Genomic DNA, 19,819 nt, shown 5'->3' on the forward strand with positions numbered 1-19,819 from the left:
TGGCAAAATACTTCATAGGTATGTTGTTGAAGAAAAAGAACCAAGGGGGAAAAATGCTTAAGAGATAGGACCTATACTTTTCTGTTCAACAAAACTATAAACTAAATGAAAGGGCAAAATAAAGATATTCTCAAAAACACCATAGAATTAACACAAAAATACCTTGTTGTATATAATGTTTACCAAGATTATACCAAGAAAAAATAAATAAATCCAGGAGAAAGTTATAAATATATGAGAAATCAGGATCTAAATAAAGAAGAGATCAAGAAATATCACCATAAAAATTGGGATAAAAAACTCAAAACAATACTAACAAATTACATCTATTTGTATCTTAATTAAAAATGGATGGAAAGTGCTATAGTATTTGCCTAACTTTAAACAAAGATATTGCAAGCTTTAAAATTAATAGGGGGCAGCTGGGTGGCTCAGTCAGTTGGGCGTCAGACTTCGGCTCAGGTTATGATCTCACAGTGCGTGGGTTCTGGCCCCGCGTTGGGCTCTGTGCTGACAGCTAGCTCAGAGCCTGGAGCCTGTTTCAGATTCTGTATCTCCTTCTCTCTCTGACCCTCCCCTGCCCACACTGTCTCTCTCAGAAATAAATAAAACATTAAAAAAAATAAAAATAAAATTAATGGGAAAATAAACATTATTATCTTTAACAACTTATGTGTAACTAATAGAAGTAACAAAAATGTAAGTAAAATAGTCAAAAATGTAAAAAAATACAAATTAGTAAATGTCAAATATCAGAAGGAAAGCAGGAAAGTAAAAAAGAAAATGACTTAAGCTCTAAGATAAACAGACACTTGAAGTGAATAAACGTGATATCCAGAAATAAGTTGTTTTGAAAATAATTAAACGAGAGCTAAAAAAAATTTTAATAGAAAATAGTAAAAAATAAGGAAAAAAGTAATAGAAAACAATAACAAAAGCTATATCTAAGAAAACATGAATTTAAAATTACATATATATATGTATATATATTACCTACATAGGATCACCATTTACATACTGAATTAAGAACAACGTCGGATTCAAAAGAATTATATATACTCGTCAAGGTTATAAAAATCAAAAAGATGAGAATGTAGTGTGCTGGGTGGCTCAGTCAGTTAAGTGTCTGACTTCAGCTCAGGTCGTGATCTCATGGTTCGTGGGTTCGAGCTCTGTGTGGGACTCTGTGCTAACAGCTAGCTCAGAGCCTGAAGCCTGCTTCAGATTCTGTATCTCCCTCTCTCTCTGACCCTCCCCTGCTCACGCTGTCTCTCTCTTTCTTAGAAATAAATTAAAAAACATTTAAAAATTTATTTTTTTTCTTCAATAAAATTTTTTTTAAAAAAAGATGAGAATAACAAACACCAACACATAAGCAACAGCGATATAGGCTTAGAATATATGTCAAGTCTAATAAACACTACTCTAGCTTTATCTTTGTCTTCCTCTTGGCAGCAATTACCATGATTACATTCTCTTAGGTACTCACCTCTTGTAGCTTCCACGTTAACACACTGTTCTGATTTTCCTCTTAGAACAATGGACATTTCTTTTCATTGTCCCCTATTGGCTCCCCTCCACCTCCTTTATTGGACCTGCAATGTTTTGTTCCTTAGAGCTCTGTGTAGGGCTCTTCCAATCTTGATGTGTACATCATCCCCAGCTCCCAACTAGCTCCAGACACACGGTTTAAGGCTCCCTAATACACATTTCAAACTCATCCAGTCCAAAATAAACATAGCCCTCCACCACACTGTGCCTTCTACGTGGTTGTCTATGCTGAAGGCAGAGACCTAGAGCCCATCTACAATTCTTCTCTCCTTGACTACTCACATCCAAACCCACAGCAAGCCCAAAATATCTCTCACAACCACACATGGCCATCATCACTGACTGCCCCTCAAACCTCAGTAGCCTCCTCACAGTAGCCATCATAATCATTTCCAATGGCTTCATATTATTCCCCCATATATTTATATCTTCCCATTTTCTTTGTAATCCAAACTGCACACCATGAAAAAAACAAGCATACCTTGTTTTATTGTGCTTCACTTTATTGTGCTTTGTAAGTATTGTGTACTTCACAAATTGAAGGTCTTTGGCAGCTCTGTGACCAGCAAGTCTATCAGCGCCATTTTCCAACATTTGCCACTTTGTGCCTCTGCTGTGCCACGTATTGATAACTCTTGCAATAGTTCAGAATTTTTCATTATGATTATACTTGCTATGGTGATCTGTGATGGGTAATCTTTGGTGTCATTATTCTAATTGTTTTGGATGCCACGAACAATGCCCATATAAAGATGGCAAATTTAAACTATAAATGCTGAGTGTGTTCTGTTCCACCAACAACCATTCCCCAATATCTCTCTTTACCCTTGGGGCTCCCTATTCCCCAAGATACAACAATACTGAAATTATGCCAGTTGAAAACCATACAATGACCTCTATGTGTTCAGGTGAAAGGGAGAGTTGCACATCTCTCACTTTAAATCAAAGCTAGAAGTGATTAAGTTTAGTGAGGAAGGCATGTTGAAATCCAGGATAGGACAAAAGCTAGGCCTCTTGTGCCAAACAGCCAAGGTGTGACTGCAAAGGAAAAGTTCTTGAAGGAAATTAAAAGTGCTGCTCCAGTGAACATATGAGTAATAAGAAAGAGAAGTAGCCTTATTGCTGATATGGAGAAAGAGTTTGTGATCTGGATAAAAGATCAAACCAGCCATTCACATTTCCTTAAGTCACAGCCTAATCTAGAGCAAGACTCTAACTCTCTTCAATTCTGTGCAGGTTAAGAGAAGTGAGGACACTGCAGAAGAAAAGTTTGAAGCCAGCAGAGGTTGGTTCATGAGGTATAAGGAAAGAAGCCATCTCCTTAATACTAAAGTGCAAGGTGAAGCAGCAGGTGCTGATGTAGGAGCTACAAGCAATCCAGAAACTTCAGCTGAGATAATTAATGAAGGCAGCCATACCAAACCACAGATTTTCAAAGTAAATTAAAAGTTTTATATCAGAAGAAGGTGCCATCTAGGTCATTTGTACTTAGAGAGGAGAAGTCAGTGCTTGGCTTCCAATGATAGTCTGACTCTTAGGTTAGGGGTCAATGCATCTGGTGATTTTAAATTGAAGAATATGCTAACTGATTCTAAAAATTCTAATAATAATCCTTAAGAATTATGCTCAATCTACTTTGCCTGTGCTCTATAAACAGAACAACAAAGCCTGGATGACAGCACATCTGTTTTTGTTTTTGTTTTTAATGTTTTATTTACTTTTGAGAGAGAGAAAGAGAGAGAGAGGAGCATGAGCAGAGGAAGATCAGAGAGTGAGGGAGACACAGAATCCAAAGACAGGCTCCAGGCTCTGAGCTAGCTGTCAGCACAAAGCCCGACACAGGGCTTGAACCCACAAACCGTGAGATCATGACCTGAGCCGAAGTCGGATGCTTAATCGACTGAGCCACCCAGGTGTCCCTAGCACATCTGTTTATAACATGGGTTACTGCATATTTAAGCCCACTGTTGAGACCTACTGCTCAGGAAGAAAGATTCCTTTCAAAATATCACTGTTCATTGACAAAGTACCTGGTCACCCAAGAGCTCTGATGGAGATGTACAACAAGATGAATGTTGTTGTCATGACTGCTAATACAACATCCATTCTGCAGCTCATGGATCAAGGAGTAATGTTGGCTTTTAAGTCTTATTATGTCATTTGTAACAATATGGATTGACCTAGAGGGTACTATACGTCAGACGACAAATAACATATGATTTCATTCATGTGTGGAATTTAAAAAACAAATTAACAAACAAACAAACAAGCAGTAAAAGACTCATAAATACAGAGGACAAACTGATGGTTGCCAAAGGGGAGGGGAAAGAGGGATGGGTAGAATGGGTGAAGCGGTGTGGGAAGGAATAAATAACCAGAATTTAAAAAAAGCACAGGAAATATAGTCAATGGTATCATAACAGCATTGTATGATAATAGAAGGTAGCTACTTTTGTGGTCACATAGCATAATATATAGGATTGTCAAATCATGATGTTGTAACCCAAGACTAATCTAATATTATGTATTGCCTATACTTCAATCTTTTTAAAAGGTGAGGGGGAGGGGTAAGAAAACTTTCTGAAAAGGATTCACCATTGTTGGTACCTTTAGGAATATCCATGACTCATTGGAAGAGATGAGAATATCAACATTAACAAGAGTTTGGAAGAAGTTGATTCCAACCCTCAGAGATGGCTTTGAGGGGTTTAAGACTTCTGTGGAGGAAGTAAGTGCAGATGTGGTAGAAGCAGCAAGAGAACTAGGATTAGAAGTGGAGCCTGAAGATGTGCCTGAATTGCTGCCAGTTTGTGATGAAACCTGAATGGATAAGGAGTTACTTTCTATGGATGAGCAAAGAATTTGGTTTCTTGAAATGGAATATACTCCTGGTGAAGATGCCAGGAAGATTGTTGAAATGAGAACTAAGGATTTAGAATAGTACCTAAACTTAGTTGATAAACCAGTAGCGGGGCTTGACAGGATTAACTCTGATATTAAAATCATGTCCACTGGGGGGACAATGCTATCAAACAACACAACATGCTACAGAGAAATCATTCCTGAAACATAGAGTTAATGGATGTGCCAGACTTCACTATTAATTTATTTTATTTTAAACAGTTATTATTTTATTTATTTTGAGAGAGAGAGAGGAAGAGCAGTGGTGGGGAGGGGCAGAGAGAGAGATTCCCAAACAGGCTCTATGCTCAGCACAGAGCCTGATACAGGGATCAATCTCACAAATGATGAGAACATAACCTGAGCCAAAATCAGGCATCAGATGCTTAACTGAATGAGCCACCCAGGCACCCCCACTCACTGTTATTTTGCATTAATAAATTGCCACTGCCACCATAGTCTTCAGCACCACCCTGATCTAGACCCTCCGTGAGCAAAAAGAAGGGAATGCAGATGTGGTGGAAATAGTAAGAGAATGAGAATTAGAAGTGGTGGCTGAAGATGAGCCTGATTTACTGCAATCTTATGATCGAACTTGAAGAGATGAGGAGATGCATCTTATGGCTGAGCAAAGAAAGTGGTTTCTTGAGTTGGAACCTACTCCTGGTGAAGATGCTGAGAAAACTATTGAAATGACAACAAAGGATTTAGAATGTGACATAAACTTAGTTGATAAAGCTGTGGCAGGATTTGAGAGGACTGACTCTAGTTCTGAAAGAAGTTCTATTGTGGGTAAAATGCTATCAAACAGCATCACATGCTACAGAAAAGTCGTTTGTGAAAGCTAGAATCAGTCGGTGCAGCAAACACCATTGTTGTCCTATTTTGAGAAATTGCCCCAGCCGCTCCAGCCTTCAGCAACCACCACCCTGGAAAGTCAGCAACCATGGACATCAAGGCAGGACCCTTTACTGGCAAAAAGATTATGACTTGCTGAAAGTTGAAAGGATGGTTAGCATTTTTAGCAATAAAGTATTTTTAATTAAGGTAGGTACATTGTTTTTTAGACATAATGTTCTTGCATACTTAATAGACTATGGTATAGTATGAAATCAATTTTGTATGCATTAGGGAACTAAAAAGTTCATTTGATTCACTTTATTGCAATACTCACTTTACTGCTGAGGTCTAGAGCTGAACTTGCAGTATCTCCAAGGTATGCTTTCGGTATTTAAATTACTATCCCTAGCCCAACTTCTCATTTGACACACTTCACCCATGGCTCACTATACGTCAGGCATGCTGGCCTTCATCTCCATGCTCACTAAGTTCTTTCCTGTCTTAGGAAATGTGCACATGGTTAGTCCTCTGCCTGAGGGCTAATCTCCCTGAACTTTCTTTGGAGGACTCTTCATTTTTGAAGTCAGCTTGAAGTCTACCTTCTGACCACTACAACCAAAGTATTCCCCTGAGATTACTTTGTCTTGCTTGACATTATCTCCCCAATGCCTCACGGCACCAGGCCCATAATAGGCACTTAATAAATATTTGTTGAATGAAATAGTTGTCTTAAACTTAGTGACCTAGAATAATTATTTTTAATACTATAAGCATTAAATATTTGTTAAATAAATCAATAATATATGTCATTATTCACATATTACCACTTAAGTCCTATTCTTTATAAAATACTTTTTAAAAAAAAAGATGTTTATCTTTGAGAGGGAGAGAGAGAGCACATGCAGGGGAGGGGCAGAGAGAAAGGGAGACAGAGAATCACTACAGAGTGTCACTACAGAGCCTGATGCAAGGCTCGAACTCATGAACCATGAAACCATGACCTGAGTCAAAATCCAGAGTCAGATCCTTAACTGACAGAACCACACAGGTGCCCCTAAAGTACTTTTTATATGTTCAACAAATGGTATAAAAAATATATTTTAAAATGTATATAGTCTCTGGCAAATCAAACAATGTTTCCTATTTTTAGAGTAAATGATTTAAAGAGTACACAACGAAACAGGTTAATACAAGAACCACAATTCTATATTTGTAGGTACTCCCTGCTAGAATATAATTTCTTAATATTGATGATTACTGTTTACTGAGTTTCTAAGTCATTATTAATGAATAATTGTCTATGACACTCTAAAAATTACTCTTCTAGTTATAAGCAATTCTGTATATTTATTTTTTTAAGTTTATTTATTTATTTTGAGAGAGAGTGTGTGTGAGCACGAGCAGGGAAGGGGAAGAGAGAAAGAGAGAGATAGAGAGGGAGATAGTAAGAGAGAGAGAGAGAGCAGGCTTCATGCTCTCAGCACAGAGCCAGACACGGGGCTTGAACTCATGATCTGTGAGATCATGACCTGAGCCAAAACTCAAGTCAGATGCTAACTAACTGAGCCACCCAGGTGCCCCAGCAATTCTGTACATTTAAAACATGCTTTGGGAGTATCTGGGTGGCTCAGTGGGTTGAGCGTCCAGTTTGGCTCAGGTCATGATCTCATGGTCCATGGGTTCAAGCCCTGTGCCAGACTTTGTGCTGACAGCTCAAAGCCTGGAGCCTACTTCACATTCTGTGTCTCCCTCTCTCTTGGCCCCTCCTCCCCCCACTCTCAAAAATAAATAAACATTAAAAATTTTTTTAATAAATAAAGCTGCTTTGGATACACAATGTACAACTTTTAAAAGGAACATTAAAAAAGCATTTATACTAATTCTTAGAGTAAAAATAAGGCTGACATAAAAGAAAAAAAATACTAACAATTATAAAGAAAAAAGAACACAACCATTTTGAAAATTTGATGAGTAGATCTATATTAAACTTTCAAAAAAATAATAACTTGGGGAAATGTAGCATTTTATTTCAACAAGTGAAATGGCTACATTATAAGAAGGAAATAATTAAGTACTCAATCACAGCAATTAATGACTTAGTGGTATCCTAACCATCTAAAATATCCAGGCTTCTGTCCCTCTGAGTCAAAGAACAATGAATAAGCTTAGTCAACAAAAAGAAAAAAAAATTCCAGAAATAATAACTGTGTTAAAAACTCTTAGCCTGATGTAACTTCAGTCCACTTTCTTTTCCACTTCTGAAATTCTAAGTGACAGTCAATTAGTAAGTACTGAAACTATGGTATGAGATAAGAATAAGCCACAAATTCTATATGCTGTTCTTAAGATGCTTCCTAAAATGCCATCAAAAATGACATAATCTAATACTATGACTTTCAAACTGTTTTGAACTTAATGCATAGTTAGAAATAAATTTACTTTTTAACCTGGTACACACATACTTGTATACATACAGGTAAACAAATTGAAACATATGCCAATAATACTCTCACTACTTGGAATAAAGTCTGGTATTTTACATTCTTACTGTTCTTTTTATAAAATGCTGGTTGATATTCAACTAAATTAACTTCCCAATTCACTACAGGGCCTTAACCTACAGTTTAAAACTACTGATGTGCTAACTCTTAAGTTTCAGTAAATTATGTTAAATATATACATACTTTCATTGTGTCAGAACCCAACAATGTCTTTGAGGAACTTGATGGAGAATCAGAAGAATTCTGGAAAAAATAAAAAAGGACAAACCTATGATGCATCATACCCGAATAGAGGAAAATGAAGAGAAGCAAAGCAAATGTATGAATTGCACATTCTAGTCTAAGGCATTACCATAGACAAGGAATCCTGTAAGACCTTATCAATGGTAGCACAGAGCTCTTCAGTTTGCTGCCTGAGCTGTGCAGGGAAACAAAACTGGAAGAATTGAAACCAGGTACTGAGTTAGCAATGAGTTTCGGGATTTTGTTACAAAAGCATGGGTAGTCTGAAGTCATTACCTCCAGAGGCGGGTATAATGTGCTGTCCTTGAAGACACTTTCAGTCTTGGCTGGTTCATCGAGTGCCTAGTGATAAATGAAACAGTTCTCATGTGAGGCTTTTAGTAAAATATAAATGTAGTAGAAAAGTCTCTTCAAAGAAATTCCTGTATATTTCAACATCTCAAAAAAGGAAAAAAAAAAGTTTGAATCATTCAATGAGCCATTATTTGGCATGGAGACATTTTCCATTTTGTCTAGCTTCTCCAATGTAATTAATATCTCCAATATAAGATGTTGAAATAAAGAAAGAAGGCTGAGTTTTTGAACATACAAACTTGAACGTGGACATCTTATACATACAGATGAGACTTGTTCCCTTCAAAGAAGTCACCTTGGGAAGCCTCACACAGAAATAATGATGTAGCTGTTTCTTAATATACTATAAAAACTGTCTTTGAGGAAATGCTTCAGGGCCAGTTTACAAGAAACATGCATACACAAGGAAAAAACCTGCCTTGTTTTTAATCATTTCTATCCAAAAAGTCTTGGTTACCTTCTTCATCAGACTTGGCCTCAAATGGCATTCAAAACTTTTTTGAAACATACATTTTATTTATTGCAGTGTATTTCAGATATATACATGGAGAAAATAAGATGGCACTCTGTAGAGTGTATCTACTCTATTGAGAATGAGAAGTAAAGTATTACAAAATAATAGAAGCCAGTAAATATTTACTGGCTATTCATGTTTTCTTTTATATATTTGTGCATTGCTCTATTGAGTGGTCTGATTATTATGCATTTGTTGGAATATGTGATATAATATGCCTACAAAATATTTGTCAACTTGATATCGTTAAATGTCTTCTTCAAGTCTTGGCTCCACTTTTCATGACTGCCATGATGTCTTTTGACAACACATGTAAGTTTTCATTGCAGTATGGTCAAAGTTTTCATCATTTTCCTTTGTGATTGGTGTTTCCTTTTAGAAACTCTTTCCTAATCTAGTAAGTCACTCACTCCTTTAGGTAAGAGTCTTAAAAATAGGGGTGCTAGATATGTGGTCTAAACTCTTCGTGCCACAGGGAGAAGCTGGGAGGTGAGGGTTCCCTCCCAACTGCATGGAGCTATGCCAGGATTAGAGTTTGTAAGAGTGCGTTTCAGCCTGTTTTTAATTTTTTTTTTTAACCTGTTTTGATATTCTCATTCACCCAGTGTGTAGAAGTCACTCACAGAATTTCTGGACTTCTCTCAGAGGAAAGTGCTCCATGTATAGCTGTATATTTGGTGTGTCTGTGGGAGGAGGGAAGCTCAGAAGCCTCCTAGGTCACCATCTTGGTTCCACACGTTTATCATTTCTCATATTTATTTGAGTCTACCTACTATTTTTATTTAAATCCGTTTCTCCAGAGAATTATCAATTTCTACTCTCTTAGACTATGTTTTAGTTTTGATCTTCTTTGGTATATTCATGTCCCATTTTAGTACTATCTGTTCATATCTTTACTGTTTCCTTCTTTCTGTAGTTTTGGGGTTTATCTTGATTTTCCTCATTGTATTCCTTTTGTTGCATTTCACAAGTTAAAATATGTAGTGTAATCAATGCCCTTCAATTCTCAATACATCTTTAAATATTTCTGTTAAGATTTCTTAGATTCATTGGGGCGCCTGGGTGGCACAGTCGGCTAAGCATCCAACTGCGGCTCAGGTCATGATCTCATGGTTCATGGGTTCAAGCCCTGCATCGGGCTCTGTGCTGACTACCAGATCAGAGCCTGGAGCCTGTTTCAGATTCTGTGTGTGTGTCTCTCTCTGACCCTCCCCTGCCCACGCTGTCTCAAATTTATAAAAAAAAAAAAAAAAAGACTTCTTAGATTCATAGATTATTTAAAAGTAGTTTTCCCTTCTAATGTTTAACAATATGAGGGTTTTTTCCGATTTTTAAATTATCATATTATGGCCAGTGAACTTCTTCCTAATAGTAAGTTCTTTTGAAGTTTGGGATTTATGGCACAAGACATAGTTTTTGTAAATAATATTTCATTTATGCTTAAGAAAATACCTATTTTCTAGAAGTTGTCTGCAGGATTCTGTATGTGTGTGCATATGTATGTCTATCTGATCAAAATTATTCATTGTTTTGTTCAAATTACCTCTAGTTTTACTGGGTTTTCTGCATACCTATTCTATTAGTAACTGTAAGTGTCATCATCAAATCTCAGGGAATGATAGTGGGTCTGTTATTTTCTCCCCGTGATACCAACAATTTTTGCTCAACATAGCTACATATTAGCTACATTCATAATTAGAAGTATTCCTCCCTCATGAATTAAATATTTATCATGACGAAGTGGCCCTCTATCTCTCCAGTAATGCTTTATGCATTAATACCTATTTTGCCTGATACAACCAAATGCTTTAATTAGCATTTTACTAGTTTATCAGTTTTTGCCTCTGCATTCAAACATTAAAACTCAGTGGTTTATAAATAGCAGATGTCTAGAATTCATTTTTTGATCCACTCTCATTTCCATTTTCTTTTAATTGGAGAGGTTAACATTTCTTTTATTATAATTACTTACATATGTAACTGTTTCCAAAATATTAGTTTTATTTTTGTTTCAGTTTTTCTATTTTATTTTCACTCAATTTTTGAGTGTTTTAATTGATTACATTTGTGGGGTTTTTCTTACTCATTTCCCCCTCCACTAATCTGGACATTGTGACAGGTAATGCTAGGTGTTCATCAAATACTTTGGTCTTTTTCAGACACACATACATTTTCTTGGTCTCAAGAATTCAGGTATGAGCTTGTGACTAATTCTTGTGAAATAAAGGTGAGTAGAAGTCATACATGACCTCTGGCGCAAGGCAGCTAGAAGCAGATATGCCTTTTCATCATTCTCTCTTTCATCTTCAGATAACTAAGATGCAAGATGGAAGCAGGTTACATCCCTGAATCACTCAATTACTGAGACTTATGTGAGAGAGCCAAAATGAACGCTACTAAACTGTGATATGGGAAGGAAATAAACACTGATTGTGGTGAGCCACTGAAATATCAGGGTTTGTCCACTGTGGCAGTGAGTGCAGCTTACCTTAAAACTAATACAAATATTCAGACTGGTTTTCACAAATTCATCTTGAGAAGCTCTCCATTCACACTAAGGTCTAAATCAAGCAATACAAAATCTAGATTCAATTCACATACTACAAGAATCTAGCAATTGTATAGTTGTCTGCACCCCCTAGCCTTGTTTTTATGTTCCAATTGCCTCAAAAACATTTAATTGTGATACTAACATATCATGTTATGATTTTTGCTTTAAGCAGTTATATGTATTTCAAAGGAATTTTTTAAATTATAGTTATACACATATTTATTATTTTCCATGCTCTGCATTCCTTCCTGAAGTTCTGAGTTTCTATTCACCATTATTTATCTTCAGCTTGACAAACTTCCTTCAGTATACTTTGTCATACAAATCTGTTATTAAAAATTTTTCCTAGTTTTCTTTTAGGTGAAAACGTCTTCATTTTGTCTTCATTCTTGAAAGGATTTTCCCTGGCTACACAATTTAGCTTTCTTTTTCTCTCTCAGCATTTAAAGGTGTCATTCCATTGTCTTCTGGCCTCCACTGCTTCTGATGAGAAGTTAGCCATCACTGTATTGCTCTTCCTCTATATGTAATACATTATCTTTCCCTGACTGCTTCCAAGATCTTCTCTTTATATTTAATTTTTAGAAGTTGAATTGTGATATGCTCAGTCATGGTTTTCTTTGAATTAAACATTTTGGGGAATATCTGAGCTGCCATTTACATCTTTTACTAAATTTGGAGAAATTTTGATTCTTAGTCATTCAAATATTTTTTCTGCTCCATTCTCTCCTCTCCCTCTGAAACTCTAATTACATTTTGATATCATCCTACAGGTCATTGGAACTTTGTTCATTTATTTAACTGTGTTCCTTTTTAATTAAGATCAGATCATTTTTAGCAGTTTATCTTCAAGTTCACTGACACATCTGCCTCTCCAATTTTATCTTAAATCATTCCAGTGAATTTTCTATTTTCAATATTTTCTTTTTAGTTTTTATGTTTATTTATTTATTTTGAGAAAGAAAGAGAGAGAGAGAGAGAACAAGCAGGGGAGGAACAGAGAGGAAGAGAGATAATCCCAAGCAAGCACCACACTGCCAGTGCAGAGCTTGACACGGGGCTTGAACTCATACACTGTGAGATCATGACCTGAACCAAAACCAAGAGCTGGACACTTCACCAACTGAGCCAACCAGGTGCCCCATCAATATTTTACTTTTCAATTCTAGAATTTCCATCTGAGTCTATTTTATAGTTTCTATTTTTATAAAGTTGCATCTAATTCATTATTAGCATATTTTCCTCTATATACTTAAGAATATATATATATATATATATATATATATATTTTCCTCTATATATACTTAAGAATAGTACAATGACAGCTTTAAAATCCTTGCTAGCTAACTGCAACACCTGGAAATCTTTGGGTCAATCTTTGTGATTTATACATTCTCTGTGAGTAGAGTTTACATTACTCTGTTACATTATGAGTAGAGTTACATTATACTGTTTCTTTGTATGTCTAGAAATTAGAAATGTTTGTAGCCTAGATATTTTGAATAACGTGTTATAAAGATTCAAATTCTATTATGGTCCCCTGAAGAGTTTTTTGGTCACTGTTGCTTAGCTTTAGCAGGTGGTTAATTTGGCTCCAAATTCTGTTTCCCTGATGGTGGGCAGCAGCTAGAATCTCTGTTCAGTTATTTTATCCTTACCTCGACTTAGCAGGGCTTAATGGGCACATGTGTAACTCAATGGTCATCCAGGTGTATGGGCAGAGTTTATATGCAACATATGGGGCTTTTCTGTGACTCATTCTTTTCCTGGATTCTCCCCCTTCATTTTCTAGCTCCTGTGTAACCTCCTGTGTCTTCTCTGATTCCTCATCCAGTAAGCCTGCTGGTTTGTTGCTGAATTTTAATTGTTCCATGGTAATGAGACAAGAAGCTTCCCTTAGGTGCAAAACTCATAAAATCTAAAAAAAAACATTCAATTCCGTTATGTCTTTACAAGCATTGACTCTACTGCAGTTTCTACCTGCTCTTGATCACTTGGTCCAGTACTTTTAAACAATTATTTTTGTGTATGTGTATTTTGCCCACAGTTTATCATTATCTACAAAGGTTGGTCCAATTCAAGCTACTTTTTCATTTCTAGAAGCATCAGGAGACAAACTAATTTTAATTTTTCAGCGAAATTTTCCTTATCAGCAGAGACTATATAAATTCAAATCTCAAATCCACTTCAGGGTAGGCTTGCAGTTAAAGATTCCTTTTTCCTACCCTGAGACCAGATTGATATAAGACAACTTGCTTTTCCATTTCCCTTTGCAATTTTTTTCTTATCCACCTTAGAATTTAGAGTGTAACCCTTCAAAGATGCTGGCTTTATGACAGGGAGGCACTTCTAGTCTTCATATCACTCAGCTCCAAACCTTTCTCTCCCTTCACAAAGTTCATAGTAAAACCCAATCCCTATAGTTAGTGAACATGATATCTGCAGAATAACCAAATATTCTGAATTTCAGTTTGCTTTTACTGTTTGGCCCTTGAGGATTTCCCCTACTTATGAGCTTAGCTTTGTATTTGGGATGAACTACACACAACTGTTGTATTCAACTGAATATTATAGACTGTCCTGTCCTCTTTAGATTTAACTTCTATTCCTCACTTCTTCATTATCAGTCTGATATACCCATATCCTGACTAGAAAGTGTCACATCAGCTGCAGAACCATTGAATCTAAGGCTCAACAAAATCCATTTTTCCTCTTCTAACAGGGTCAGGGAGATAAAGGCCCAGAACTATTAATCTTCATCAAAACCATGTCCAGATGCTAGTTGTCATTTTAGCTTAGGATATATTGCCCAAGAATCTAGAAAAGTTACATCTGAAAATAAGAATTTACCATCTCTTCATTTCAATAACTCACAAAGAAAAATATTGTCTTGACCTTTTTTTTGTTTTTACAAAATCAACTATTCTGCATTAAATAACACAATATAAAACACTGTCTATGATAACCTAATAGAAACATGTGAGAATGTCTCTTTCTTATCATAAAAAAATTTCTCTTTGCTTTCCTCCTTTGTCCCCTAAATGGACTAGTCATGAGTAATGAATGGCAGGGACAGAAAATTTTGTAAAGATAACTCCTAGCTGCTGTTCAGATAGTTTAATTTTCCCCTGACAGTGTTTCAATTGCCTATTTACCCTGTAGGTGGGCATGGGGGAAGGGCCTTAACCTTACTGTTATGGGGATAGCCAAATACCTGCTATCACTGGGCAGATGGAATCAACAACAGTTTATTAGTCACATATATTCACAGCCCAGGGGAAGAGAACACTACACACCACACTCAGCCAAATGAGAGTTCTGCTCAGGAACAAAGTAATGGTCCCTGCTCAGGACCAGGGGTAATGGAAAACAGGCTCTGCAGTATCAAAAGAGTGACATACATGTCCCCTGGTTTGAAGAAGGCTGTGACTGGCTTGTTTGAATCAGGAGGAACTGCACCTGGCCAGTTTGATAAGGAGGGTTAGGGGACCTTGTCTGTAGGTGGAGAGGAGGGAGGGGAACTTGCAATTGGGCTACCTGAGGCCCCTCTTTCACTATATGTCAAGCCAGCACATAAGATGAGGCCTTAATTTTAGACTTTGTGTCACACATGGCTTCTAATTGTAATGATAATTATGGAGGAGAAAAAAGTTCAAAATTAATGACAAAGATTAAGAATTAACTCCTTAGAAGAGTAGCCTGGCCTAGCCCTTCATCCCCTTTCCAGAGATGCCTTCCACCTACTCTTCACTTGCATGCTGTTCTGCGACCACAAAGAACCACGAGAGTTCTTTAACCTTGTGGTCACCTTTAACTACATTTTATTAATGCCGCCTAGACTGTCCTTCGTTCACTCTGAGTCCACTTAGAAAACTCCTATGCATCCTAAAGATCCTAATCAAATTCCTTTCTGACGTATTTTTGGCCTTCATACCAGGAAAAGTCTGTCATTTTCTCCTTGAGTACCATATCACTTTGGACATACTTTAAGCATATTACATTATATCACAATTACTTTTGAACAGTATCTCTACCCAGCTGGACCATTTGTCTCCACCACAATCAGAAAAATGTGGTATTTATCTTTGTAGCCCCAGGTTAGAGCCATGATATGTGATCAATAAAGATTTTTAGGATGAATTGAAAGGGCAAACTAACACTAAATGGACTGAAGTGAATTAATGAATCATACAAATAATATGATTTTAATTCTCAGTAACATGCTCTAGAGTACTGGTTTAAACTATTTGAATATTTTAAATAACAAATACATTAGTTTTTCCCTGCATTTCAGTTAAATTTGTTTACCATCAAAGATCTGAGCATATGATCTGTGTTAGTGTAATGAGCAGGTATTTTTTCCAGCCCAAATCAAATAAGGTTAATATCTTAGTTACTCTGTGGGAACTTACTATAGGCAAACACAACTTTCAAAAGGCTATTTAAATATTTAAATTTACTCAAAAAATGAAAAAAATGATCTACTCAGAGCCCTTGGAAAATCAAGGGAGATAACTGGTATTAGATAAACAATGCTGAAATTTTGAAATAGGGTTATACTCAGACTGCATTAAAATTTGGAGGAAAGGTTATTATGGGTTTAAATAGCTTAGAAATTTACTAAAATTGATTTTTTAAAATTGATGAGTAGTTATTTGTCAAATGTATCATCTTGATTCACTTCTTCTAGCAGCCATAAAGAGTAGGTTTTTGTTCCTGTAATACAAAAATATATTTTAAGAAAAATATATTAAATCTCCATTAAAAAGAACTCTAACCATAGATTGGTTTTTGACACCTTAGCCAGCAGGAGTATATTGACTTTTTTAAAAAGTTTACTAATTTGAATTAAGTTGTGTCAGAATATTCTCCAATAAAAGATTTTTATTAAAAACATATATTTTCTACCAGATTGGACGACAGCCAAGTAAGACATAAATGGCACATGCTTTGAATCCTGTTTTTAAAAATTCTTAACTAATATAAGTTGTCAGTAATATTGTCATTAAAAGTCATTATATTTTGCTCAGAATAGCTGACTGTGGGGCCCTGTTTTTAAAATGAGATCTAGTAAATCAGATTTTTAGTAGAAAACAGTCTCTGAGCTCAGCACATTACAATTAAAAGCCAAAGACTGTGAACCAGCACTGTAAATCAAAGTTCTTATGGGAATTTATGCCAATAAACTATTATGGGTATTTCTCACCTGAAAGAGATCTCTGATGGAAATGTAAGCACTCTTAAGTCAGATATATTCAATCAGTCTAACCTCCTCTCTGGAGGTAGGATTAAGTTCTAAAAATCTGAAGACAGAATGAATCAGTTGTACTTGAAATGGAGTTAGAAAGTAAATTGCTTCCACAGTAAAAATAATCTAACAGGGCTCGTAAACTTTCTGTGATGCTTAAACTATCGAATTAGATTGGTTTTTAAAGATTTCATGGGTCAGTGACTCTATTTCAGTCATGATCAAATTAACCACCCCCAAAATGATTCATGCTAAACCCAAGCATTCCTATACTTTGTTAATCTGACCAGCTATGTATTTGGTAGAATAAATCCTTTGAAGACTACAAAAGCCTTGTTTGATTTTCAGTCATTAGTACAAAACCATTTGTAGGATTAGTGATAGTCTCAGCAAAATAAATCTCACTTTGATTATATAGTTGTAGATCTGAAGAAGAAGGGGAAATGTACACTGTAAGCCAAAAGGGCTTTCTATTTATATTTTAGAGCACAGCTTCTTTAAAGATATAGAGATATTTATCATTCCATTATTTTCATGAGTGGTGTAAAAGGTTCAACAATTGAGGAAATCTACTTGGCTTTTATAATCCCCAAATCTTTAAAGGATTGACCATCTGTTCCTATCAGACAGAAGGAAAGGAGTTTGTGCAAACCATTACAGCATATTTAAAGCCCATCCATCAAGGCTCAATGGCAGAAGAATTCATACTTTGCCTTCATTTAATTAAGCACATCAGAAAGGTGTGCCTTATTTCCAATCCAAATCTTCTTCACTGTAACGAATCTCATCTCTTTCAGAAACTCAAGGAATTGTGCTGGTTTTATAAACCTCCCTTACTCAAGTCCCAGAGCTAAGTGATTTCCAAGTCTCTTTAATTGTTCCTCATTAAAAAAACAAAAACTTCTGTTGTTCTAATTTGATGAGAATTTAAATATATTTTATCAAGTAATAAAAAAAAGTATGGTAGACAGAAATCCAAAATCATTGTTTCTTGGTCAATATTTAACTTTAGCTGGTCGCTGTCACTGCTGCCTAGTGAACAGGGGAAGGCTAGGAGATAATCATATAAAGTCCAATTCAGCAACTTACTAGCTCTGCTGCTGTGGGGAATTTACTTGGTATCCTTGAACATCAAAATCTTCACAGAGCTGTGAGGACAGTAAAGTACTTAGCTCGGTGTCAGATTTACTACTCAATATGGCAAGTATTGTGATTGTATTTCTAATTGTAAAAAGTATCAAATCTAAAATCAACCCACTTCCCTTATAGAAGGTTCTTTATAGCTCTGCCATGGAAATAGAATTTATGAAGTTTATTCTACCCTAAAGAAAGATTCTGAATTATCATTGTCTCAGTTACCATAAACTAAGCTCCTTAATTTTTATAATCCTATGAGCACAGATTTGCCTTAAAACCCTATGAAATAAAACTGGAAATTTTAGAGACCTACCCAGCTGCAAACCAAATGAATTCATTCAATGAACATTTAACAAAAAACTACTATATTTTCTCAAATAGTTCATAGTGGGGGGAAGAAAACCCAGCAACATGCATAATTAAATACGGCTTGGCAAATGCTTTAAAAGAGATATGTGCATGGTATACAACTGCCTGAGGAGAACCAACTGGAATAGTTTTGGGTCCTGGGCACTTTTCCACCGCCAGATAAATTGGGAACATACTTTCTGTACTATTCAAGTAAGAGATGTCTCTCTAGTACAGGCCATATGCTAAGCTAGCAACCAGAGTTCGTTAAATTTTCAGAGACCTTAAAATATTCTCACCCAAAGACATATGCTTAATCAGATTAAAGTTTACCAACTCATGTTTTATAATTTTAAGCTGGCAATTTAGAATAAAGTGATTTGAAAACTGACAAGACTTCTAAAATCTTTACCTTTCCATTTTTAAAAAATTTTTAAATGTTTTATTTATTTTTGAGAGAGAGAGAAACAGCATAAGCAAGGGAGGGTCAGAGAGAGAGTGAGACACAGAATCTGAAGCAGGCTCCAGGCTCTGAGGTGCCAACAGATATCCCGACTCAGGGCTTGAACCCACGAACGGTGAGATCATGACCTGAGCCGAAGCCCTATGCTCAACCGACTGAGCCACACTACCTTTCCATTTTTATAGCACAGTTTTTACAATTGTCTTCAAAGTGGCTGTTCCTTAACTTCCTTCTACCAGGAAAATCATATTATTTTTATACTTTAACTTTTATTTAAATAATTAACCCTACAATTTATACATGCTATTTATAAAATTGAGCTACTCTATCATTCTTTCAAACTCATACAGCTTATGAATAAATGTGTCTCGAAATTGGCAGACAGTAATGCCATTTGTTGGAAAATTGTACCTACCTCTAGCCTTTACTTTATCCTGAGGAATATTTGTAAGGAAGGGAAGAGAGAAATTTAATTGCTCTAAAAAATATGCTTTCCTGGAAAAATATTAATCAGTTACAAAACAATAAAGATGCATACTATTTTACTTCATGGAAATATTCCTTTCTTCACCTTTCCTTTTCTTAACATACTTTCCCAATAAAAATAAAAAGCCATTTATGTAGAATACTAACATGAATCCATCAGTTTAATTGTAACTTTTTACCTACTGTTACCAGGCTCAAATGATAAGAAAAATTAGTCAGTAAGAGAAAGACCTTTGGCATTCTGGGAACAGAACAATAGTACACACAGCAAGACTAAATAGTAATGTCCATATCAAAATTGTTTCCTTTCTAATAATGTTGAATACATTGTAATAAGATTTGTGGACAGTCACAAATTCAAAGTGATCTGATTTCTTTCTTCCTGCTTTCTAATCACTTGTATTTCATCCTCATCTCCATCTTGGAGAAGATGACTATTGGCAGGAGATGTAGCCAAAGACTCTGAAGCTAACACATTAAAATATGACTTACATTTATATCTTTCTATAAAGCCTTAGTTAGGCTAAAAATGCTTTCTCCCTAAATGTTCATGGGGAGAAAAAGAATAGAATACAGAATAAGCTATAAATTTAAGTTTGGATGCAGACAATAAATTACAAAACAGAAGGTACCAGAAACCTCAGGTCCCCTGCCAACAAAATGTACTCTTTTGAAAATTATG

The 19,819-nt window shown here is 35.7% G+C and overlaps 1 protein-coding gene across 1 annotated transcript in view; it reads right to left on the bottom strand.

Annotated features, from left to right (window-relative positions):
• LOC120226093 (muscular LMNA interacting protein) overlaps positions 1-19,819 on the bottom strand; it is a 251,072-nt gene that overhangs the window by 76,326 nt on the left and 154,927 nt on the right. The window contains exons 6-7 of the mRNA XM_039224298.1: positions 8,313-8,378; positions 7,977-8,036 (exon numbers count right to left, since the gene is read on the bottom strand). Of these exons, the coding sequence (XP_039080229.1) occupies positions 7,977-8,036; positions 8,313-8,378 (126 nt within the window). The remainder of the gene's footprint in view (positions 1-7,976; positions 8,037-8,312; positions 8,379-19,819) is intronic.

This window comes from Hyaena hyaena, unplaced genomic scaffold, assembly GCF_003009895.1.
Source record: "Hyaena hyaena isolate Hyena2069 unplaced genomic scaffold, ASM300989v1 scaffold_1583, whole genome shotgun sequence".
Lineage (NCBI taxonomy): Eukaryota > Metazoa > Chordata > Mammalia > Carnivora > Hyaenidae > Hyaena > Hyaena hyaena.